Raw genomic sequence first — 8,980 nt, 5'->3', positions numbered from 1 at the left:
TCTTTTTTCTTTTATTTTTATTTGTGTTTTTTGTTTAATGAAGATTTTAAAAAAAATAAACTCTCAATTCTTATTTTGTAGTTAAATTAAAGAAAACAAAAATCTTCTTCGAATTTAACAAGGAGTTTCTTGACTTTTCATTGAAAAAAACCTAGTTATTTAATTCTAAAAGATTTGGTATATTTTTTAAAATTTACTATAATTTTTGGTATATTTTAATAATTGTCCCTTTATAATTCCCGATAATAATTTGCAGAATATCAACTTAGTCTTTTTGGTTTAAAATTCCATTATATTTATTGTGATAGAACGAACAAACCCGCACGTTAGACGACTTTTATCTACAAATTATTATCCGTCCTAAAAATAAAACAACCTACTCCACTAACGATATAGTCTGCTGATAGTTTAATCCGGTAAATCAAAGCAAAAATTCTAAGTGTAGACAAAGACTATTGAAGTTCTTTATATCGTAAATATCAACAGTTAAATGTTTCTAAAAAGCAAAAGAAAAAAACAAATAGCAAAACCTTTTTCATTAATCTTTCGATTCAATCCAAAACGTTACGTGTAAAAAAGCTACAAAAAACGACGCCGTAGTGCGTTGAGATATGTGACCGTTAGCTTCATCCTTTAAAAATAAAAATATGAATATAGAGACAAGACACCACTATAGCATGAAAGCGCGAGTACACAGAAAACCCCCACTCGCAGCGCGTGAGACAAAACACCCCCCTTCTCTCATCTTCTTCCTCCTCCTCCTCTCTCTCTCTCTCTCTGCTGCATTTTTGTTCCCTTCATTGTCAATCTCTCTCTCTCAAAAAAAGACCTCTCCTTTCCAAATGGGTTGTGCTCAATCTAGGGTTGATAACGAAGAAGCAGTAGCTAGATGCAAAGAACGACGAAACGTAATCAAAGAAGCAGTTTCCGCAAGCAAAGCTTTCGCCGCCGGTCATTTCGCTTACGCTATTGCTTTGAAGAACACTGGTGCTGCTTTAAGTGACTATGGTCATGGTGAATCTGATCAAAAAGCTTTAGATGATGTTTTAGATCAACAACATTACGAGAAACAGAGTCGTAACAATGTAGATCCGGCTGCTCCTCAGCCACCTCCTCCGCCACCTATTGAGAATCTTCCTCCTCCGCCTCCTCCTTTGCCTAAATTCTCTCCTTCTCCGATTAAACGTGCGATTAGTTTGCCGTCTATGGCGGTTAGAGGTCGAAAGGTTCAGACTTTAGATGCTATGGCGATTGAGGAAGAGGAAGAAGATGAGGAAGAGGAAGAGGAAGTGAAGGGTAGTGGTAGAGGCACTGCTCGTAAGGAGGAGGAAGAACCGAGAACGCCGGAGAATGTTGGGAAGATTAATGGGAGGAAGAGGTTGGAGACGACAACGCCGGAGATTGTGAGTGCTTCTCCGGCGAATAGTATGGCTTGGGATTATTTTTTCATGGTGGAGAATATGCCTGGTCCTAATTTAGATGATAGAGAGATTAGAAATGGTTATGAGAATCAGAGTAATCATTTTCAGTTTAATGAAGAGGATGATGAAGAAGAAGAAGAGGAAAGATCTGGTTCTCGTAAGGTAGTTGAGGAAATGGAGCCGAAGACGCCGGAGAAAGTTGAAGAAGAAGAGGAAGATGAGGAGGAGGATGAGGAAGAGGAGGAAGAAGAAGAAGTGGTCGAGGTGAAGAAGAAGAAGAAAGGGAAAGCTAAGATTGAGCATTCGAATACTGCTCCACCGGAGTTTCGGCGTGCGGTTGCTAAGACTACTAGCGCTGCTGCATCATCAAGTGTGAATTTGATGAAGATTCTTGATGAGATTGATGATAGATTCCTTAAGGCGTCAGAATGTGCTCAAGAGGTCTCTAAGATGCTTGAAGCTACAAGGTTACATTATCACTCGAATTTCGCTGATAACCGAGGTATTGAACTCGTATTTTTCCTTGTTATTGAAGCAGTTATGTGTGTATATTCTTGCAATTTGGTGAATCTTATTGAGTTTCACGAATTTAGTGTGGTCTAGTCAATGATCAAAGCTTATTGTAATGTAATTGTTCCCTTAGCTTTAACCAAAACTTTGGTTGCTGCTTTTTTAAGTGATTCATAATGTGACTATGATTTGGTTAGAAAGTTTGGTTCTTTGTTTCTCTAAAGGAAACACGAAATATTCTTTATGTATGAGACTTTGATGCACTTTTTGGTCTGTGATTTAACTTTTATGAGAATCTAAGATCAACCTTAAATTAATAGACCTGATGGTTTTCTTAATCGCTTTTTTTCTTTTCTTTTTCCGTTTAAAGCCATTAAACAAAGTTCTTGATTTGAGTAAGTAACACTTTAACCTTTTTTTACTTGCTATCCCTACCATTATACCTGATCTGTCTCTATAAATTGTGTTGAATGTTTCTTGGACAGTTGTTGCTTTCTTGCTGATGGAAAAAAATGCTCTTTTATGTTGAGCAGGATATGTTGATCATTCAGCTAGAGTAATGCGGGTTATAACTTGGAATAAATCGTTAAGAGGCATATCGAATGGAGAAGGTGGAAAGGATGATCAAGAATCAGATGAGCATGAAACTCATGCTACGGTGTTGGATAAATTGTTGGCGTGGGAGAAGAAACTCTATGATGAAGTGAAGGTAAAATTTAACTTTTAAGCTGATCATTGCTATCAGAAGTGAAGGATGTTTAGTTGAATGCATCGTTTTGGTGGTGTAGCAAGGTGAGCTTATGAAGATAGAGTATCAGAAGAAGGTATCTTTACTCAACAGGCATAAAAAACGAGGTGCGAGTGCAGAGACTGTGGAGAAAACAAAGGCGGCTGTGAGTCATCTACACACAAGATATATCGTTGACATGCAATCCATGGATTCAACGGTTTCCGAAGTAAACCGTTTAAGGGATGATCAATTGTATCCAAGACTTGTTGCCTTAGTTGAAGGGTAAAGTTCCCTCCTTTTCAAATGATTTTCTGCAAAGCATTATCTTAGCCATCTCTGAGACACTAACCAATTTTCTCAACTTGTGAGATCTATAGGATGGCGAAGATGTGGACAAACATGTGCATACACCATGACACCCAACTAGGTATTGTTGGAGAGCTTAAATCCCTTGAAATCTCAACTTCTCTCAGAGAAACCACAAAGCAACATCACCATCAGACCCGCCAGTTCTGCACAGTCTTGGAAGAATGGCATGTTCAGTTCGATAGACTCGTGACCCACCAGAAGCAGTACATTAACGCTCTCAACAGCTGGTTAAAGCTAAACCTTATCCCCATTGAGAGCAGTCTTAGAGAGAAAGTTTCATCACCTCCAAGGCCTCAGCGCCCGCCAATCCAAGCCCTTCTCCACTCATGGCACGACCGTCTTGAGAAACTTCCCGATGAAGTCGCCAAATCAGCTATTTTCTCTTTTGCCGAAGTCATCAAAACCATCTTACTTCATCAGGAGGATGAAATGAAACTGAAGGAGAAATGCGAAGAAACACGAAGGGAGTTTATACGGAAGAAGCAAGGTTTTGAGGATTGGTATCAGAAACATTTGCAGAAGAGAGGACCAACAGAGGAAGCTGAAGGTGGGGACGACACAACAACGAGCGCTAGGGATCATGTGACAGAAAGGAGAATTGTTGTGGAGACACTGAAAAAAAGACTTGAAGAGGAAGAAGAAGCTCACCAGAGACATTGTGTTCAGGTAAGGGAGAAATCTCTCAACAGTTTAAAGATCAGATTGCCTGAAATCTTCAGGGCACTGTCTGATTATGCTCACGCTTGTGCCGACTCATACGAGAAGCTCAGAATCATATCGCAGAGTCACAAATCAAACGGTGGAGCCACTGAATCTTCTTGAACCAGTTTTAGTTCTTTTCGACTTATGTAATATGTATTATGATGGGAACATTATGCATAGTTTTGTGACCAGATTATGTAGTTTACTAGTATTGTTACTGAGTTCCTGTGTTTATATCCACATACTGCCCAAAATTACAACATGCTAAAAATTTAATAAAATGAAATGTCAGAAGTGGGATTTGAACCCACGCCCTCTTACGAGGACCAGAACTTGAGTCTGGCGCCTTAGACCACTCGGCCACCCTGACTTATTACAATCAAATTTTCACTATGGAATATCTATTTTAAACTTCTAGTAACACAGTTGAGGAACCACATTAAGGACAGTCAAAGACCTAAACTCTTTTCTCAAAATAATTTACCATAATATCAAAGATGGAAGAGATACTACATAATAAGAGTCAAATCTACACTGTTAGGAATGGAGTATATCATCATCATATACCAAAAAAGGAAAATATATCTCCCAAGTTCTAAACCTTCTAATCAAAAGCTTGGTCTCTCCACCAACAGACAACACTTCAAAAGCTTTTTACTATTTCTTCAACAACATTGAGGTTTTAAACTAACAGATGGCTGAGTTCCTGGTAACTCTTTGTCTCAACCTGTTTTTGGCACCGAATTCTTCCTTTGGCTCTGCGTCCTCCTTGCTTTTCTCATTCTCTTTTTCATCCTCATTGTGGATTTCAAGTGCTTCATCGCCTACATCCTCTGTTGACTTCACCTTGTTACCTTCAGAACTGTCGTTTGAGGTACTTTGTTGCTCCCTTCCTTCTACCTCATCTCCATCGGTGTCCCTGATCAAGAAAAAAAGTAAATGATGAGGTTTCTTCATACTAACGCTCTATCATCAAACCGACTCAAAGCTGTCAGTAAATCAATTTGAATCTATTACTATGGAAGAGACAGAAAGGAATGAGCTATAGAGCATGGTAGCAGTTTCATAACTCATCAGGCAATCGATCTGTTTCTGATACTAAATTGGTTTTCAGCATACCATTGACAGATAGAGTTACATGACAAACGTCACTTACTAATTTGGGCTTGATTTCAAACCAATGGTACACTGGAAAACGAATCTATACATCAACAGTGGTTTCATTCTAGTTCATCAGATTATTCGAGAGTTTATTTACCCAAATGCAAATACTACCTCATATGTGCTAAGTATTGATGTATAGATGACTTGTATTAAGATAGAAGTCAAGCTCTTACTCTGTTTCTTCCACGGCATCACTGATCATCTTGTCATACTCATCTGCATAATAAGATATGCAAACTAATAAGCCACGCCAACAGGTAAAGAATATATCAAATAACCGGAGGAAACGCAAGAAAAGATGACTTTACCAAAGGTGTACGTAGCAGGCATGCGATTACGACAAGAACGGGTAGTTCGGAGAGGAAGCGAGAAATTAACGACCATCTCTTGCTTCATTTTCCTTTTCATGGCCTTTTCTTTCTTCTGTTATTGCAGAAAAAATGAAACACCATAAAAACATGGTATAGAAGATGTGCGCATAAGCATAAAGACCGAATTTGAGAGATGTAGCTAGCAGTGGAAAAAAAATACTTTATGATATTTCTCAACAACGGGTATAGCTTCTGTCTCAATCATCCCGCCAATTGCAGCCAAAGAAGAAGCTTTGCTTGATGATAACTCCCTCTGCCATTACAGGATATATACTTAATGAATGTTAAAACAATTACAGACATCTTAAAGATCAAAATCTTACAGCGACTCTCTGAAATTCATCTAAATTGGTTGCTTCAGTTTCCCAGCTCAAACAAGATAAATCTGAGCCAGCATTCTTCTTTGAGATTTCATTGACTTCCCTATATATTCTGTACCCCTGGATGTCATTACCATCAAACCTACAGCGAAGATAAATGTTGATCACATTCACATTAAATGTAGAAACATAGAAAAAGGATATGTAAGTGTAAGTACCAGTAAGAAGTCTTCTTTCCATCTCCTCCTAACTTCCTTTTTCGGAAACAGGAATCCCTGTCTCCTTCCTTGGTATTTTCTTGAATATACGTACGAGCATCATCTTGCTACACCATTTACCGAAATTAACAAATGTAACTAGTAATGATCTTGTTTACATTGTTTTTCTTTATAGGCAAGGCATGCATTAAAAAATAGACTTCAACAACTAAATAAAGAGACGAAATTACTTGAACTCGAAGCTCACAAAGTGCCTTAAGAATCTTCAGGCGGTTAATAGGGTCAAGTCGTTGGTATTCAGATATCTCCTCCCTATTCATACACCAGAAGAAAAGAACGTTGTTATCAATCCCAACTCAACCTGAATAAATTCACATCATTTCACCACTTACCCTTTGTTAGCAGTAATAGGAATTTCACCCTTAGCAATCTGCAACAATGGCATTACAGGAACCATCAATAAGGAAAAACATAAACCTATTACAAAAAAGAAGAAGATATAAGCTAACAAAATGGTTCAGTGTAGTCTTACGCATGGCCACCATGGAGCAAGTTTCTTACACAACACCGTGATCCAAGCATTTGCATCGTCTAGCGTTTTATTCACCGGTGGTATCCCCTGAGATAAATTCACATCCAGAAGTTTCTTATAAGGCAACAAACACATAAACTTAAGCTTGTTAGTATCCATTAACAGCTGCAAGGTCAAAACCTTCAAAAGAGCTATGTGAAGCTGAGCATTTGTAGTGTTGGACTCTATAAGACCCATCTCAATTTCTTCAGCTGTTAACTTCAATTTCTCCGAGACAAGTGGTCCAAAGACCTATCACAACAACACAAAATTTTTAATTTCCCATGAAATTGAAGCACCCAAGAAGCAAAATCTCTAACAAATCCCTAGAATCATACATTGAAGAAATTGAGAACAGAAGCAAGTTCCCAACGTCCACGCAAGTGCTTCACAGCTGAATCGGAGGAAAGAATCGTTAAGCCTTCGCAGAGTCGTTCTTCTTCCATCTTCGGTTCAGGTTCTCTGGTCACCACCGTCTTCCTCTGGCGGAGCGTTACCATTTTTGTCGGAGAGAGAAAGTGGAAGATGAATGGGTTTTTGTGGGAGTGGAGAATGTATAAAAATTGGAGAAAGAAAATTTCTGGGGGAAATTCTCCCGCCAAAAGAGGAATGATTTTACTATTTACTATTTTACCCTAAAACACCCTAGGGCTATTATTTTCCCTTTTTGTTCTTTCTTGTATTTTCTTCTATTTCTATTTTTAGTCCCTTTATTCTGAAAACTTTAGTAATTCGCCTTTAATTTCTTTTTGCTATTGTACGTGGTCCTGAATAGTACCTTTTTGTTTGACACGACTTAAACAGTACATTAACATGCAAAGAAAGTCATATAACTTATGGTCAAATATGAATATCTCAATCTTTGATCCGCATAATATCAAAACGAATATATACTACATGACAAGTTGAGCAAATTCTTGTTCATTTGTAATCTATTTTTATGAGTTTTTTTTCACTTCAATCCGAATATACTGGATTCAACCACACGTATTTTCTGAATTCACACATTGTGATAAAAGTTGCAATAATAGCAATGTGAAACTAATACCTTAAATTGTATGTAGATACAATACCAAACCAGTGAGATTCTTTATTGACATTTATAATATTTCCTTTACCTGATATAGTTTCTCCAAGAGCATCATCCGCTCCTACATTAGAAATAAGGAACTGAATCAGGTAATGATCAATTTAGCAGTTTCATGCCTAAGTGAATCTGTGAGAGGTTAAAGTGAGTACCGGATTTAGCCTCGGCTGTTGCTTAGCATGTCTAGAATAGTGTAAGCAGCTTTCTGAAACTGGTCTTTCTCCTCCTCGAGAATCCTTTTCTTCTCCATAGCAAAATCCTTTGATTTCTCAATCTCTTCCTTGATTCCAACAGAGTTTTGATCGATTTCACTGCAGAGATTTTGTCAACCAAGAAAGAGAGGCACTGGATCAGCACTCAGCAAGTAGCCACTTTACAAGACTTGTAGTAGAGACCGAACATAAACATGTATTTACTTGACCATCTTGAGCATATTCTCCATTCCCATCTGAACTTGCTGTGACATTTCTGCAATTGCGTTTGTTTTCAACATAATCAGGACATGGCTAAAAATCTATATACAAAAAGAAATAGACACACAACATTGACTTGTAATCTCAAATCCATCCACTGATTCTAATCCATGAAAACATATAATGATAAACCTTTAAACGACTTATGGTGTTTGCTAATGCAATTGAACAAGCCAAAGAGTTAAAAGAATAATGTGTCGAGAACATACAGAATTCGCAAAATAGACTCAACACTGACTTGTAATCTCAATCTACTCACTGAATCAAAATTCATGAAACATTTAATGATAAACCTTTAAAACGACTTGTGGTGTCTGCTCATGCAATTGAACAAGCCAAAGAGTTAAAGGATAGTGTATGGAGAACATACAGAATTCGCGAAATAGACACAACATTGACTTGTAATCTCAAATCCACCCACTGATCTAAATCCATGAAACGTTTAACAAGGTAAACTAATGCAATTTGCATATGCCAAAGGGTTAACGAATAGTGTATCGAGAGTATAACAAAATATAACAACTACGAGATTCCAAAATTGATCAAACCAACGATAATGCACATCTTTCATTCTAAGTATCACCTACAGATCTATTTGCGAGAGAAGCAACTAACAATGGCGGATTCTAAATGCGATTTCCACAGGTGGATTATAGCTAAATGCGAATTCAAGTTTAGATCAAGCGATTAAGCCATTAAGTAAACACAAACTCGACATCGTAACTCAAGCTCAATCCTGATTTCTAGGTCAGTTCGAAATTCGAATTTGAATGAATAACGATAAGAGGGAAAGAGAAAAAAAAAAACAAACCGAAGACGAGAGAAGCCAGATCCGATTCCGCTTGCTGACCAGGAGATTGATGAGCAACAAGCTGAGCATCACTGTGAGATGGTGATTCCGCCATTATCGCCAAGCGAGAGAGAGATATTTCAAAGCGAGAGGTCTCGTGTATAAGCGACGAAACGGATTTATTTTTGAGACGTGATTTTCGTTGGCCTTTTAGAGGAGCAGCGAAACAGTTTCAAATATTTTCATTTTTAAGT

At 37.7% G+C, this 8,980-nt stretch overlaps 3 protein-coding genes and 1 non-coding gene across 4 annotated transcripts; 1 reads left to right on the top strand and 3 right to left on the bottom strand.

Moving 5' to 3' along the window:
- Positions 1 to 642: 642 nt before the first annotated feature.
- LOC9308245 lies at positions 643 to 3,972 on the top strand. The gene is made up of 4 exons (XM_002874223.2): positions 643 to 1,923; positions 2,465 to 2,640; positions 2,720 to 2,943; positions 3,039 to 3,972. Exons 1-4 carry the CDS (start codon positions 648 to 650, stop codon positions 3,850 to 3,852), a joined length of 2,490 nt encoding a protein of 829 aa, XP_002874269.2. The 5' UTR covers positions 643 to 647; the 3' UTR covers positions 3,853 to 3,972.
- Positions 3,973 to 4,018: 46 nt separating this feature from the next.
- TRNAL-CAA lies at positions 4,019 to 4,102 on the bottom strand. The gene has a single exon. It is a non-coding gene; the product is annotated as a tRNA-Leu (tRNA).
- A 95-nt stretch (positions 4,103 to 4,197) lies between these two features.
- On the bottom strand, positions 4,198 to 7,191 carry LOC9308244 (DDT domain-containing protein DDR4). The gene is made up of 11 exons (XM_021022203.1): positions 6,715 to 7,191; positions 6,518 to 6,628; positions 6,338 to 6,424; positions 6,198 to 6,235; positions 6,036 to 6,117; positions 5,806 to 5,912; positions 5,591 to 5,729; positions 5,428 to 5,520; positions 5,205 to 5,319; positions 5,070 to 5,112; positions 4,198 to 4,651 (listed from the first exon to the last, which is right to left on the bottom strand). Exons 1-11 carry the CDS (start codon positions 6,874 to 6,876, stop codon positions 4,420 to 4,422), a joined length of 1,209 nt encoding a protein of 402 aa, XP_020877862.1. The 5' UTR covers positions 6,877 to 7,191; the 3' UTR covers positions 4,198 to 4,419.
- A 105-nt stretch (positions 7,192 to 7,296) lies between these two features.
- Positions 7,297 to 8,931, bottom strand: LOC9308243. The gene is made up of 4 exons (XM_021022224.1): positions 8,748 to 8,931; positions 7,880 to 7,931; positions 7,616 to 7,774; positions 7,297 to 7,527 (listed from the first exon to the last, which is right to left on the bottom strand). The coding sequence occupies exons 1-3, from the start codon at positions 8,839 to 8,841 to the stop codon at positions 7,621 to 7,623; spliced, it is 300 nt and encodes a 99-aa protein (XP_020877883.1). The 5' UTR covers positions 8,842 to 8,931; the 3' UTR covers positions 7,297 to 7,527; positions 7,616 to 7,620.
- Between the last annotated feature and the right edge of the window lie 49 nt (positions 8,932 to 8,980).

The sequence above is a fragment of the Arabidopsis lyrata genome (assembly GCF_000004255.2).
Source record: "Arabidopsis lyrata subsp. lyrata unplaced genomic scaffold ARALYscaffold_6, whole genome shotgun sequence".
Taxonomy (NCBI): domain Eukaryota; kingdom Viridiplantae; phylum Streptophyta; class Magnoliopsida; order Brassicales; family Brassicaceae; genus Arabidopsis; species Arabidopsis lyrata.
Note: the sequence above shows the minus strand (reverse complement) of the source record. Positions and strands in the feature narration are given on the sequence as shown.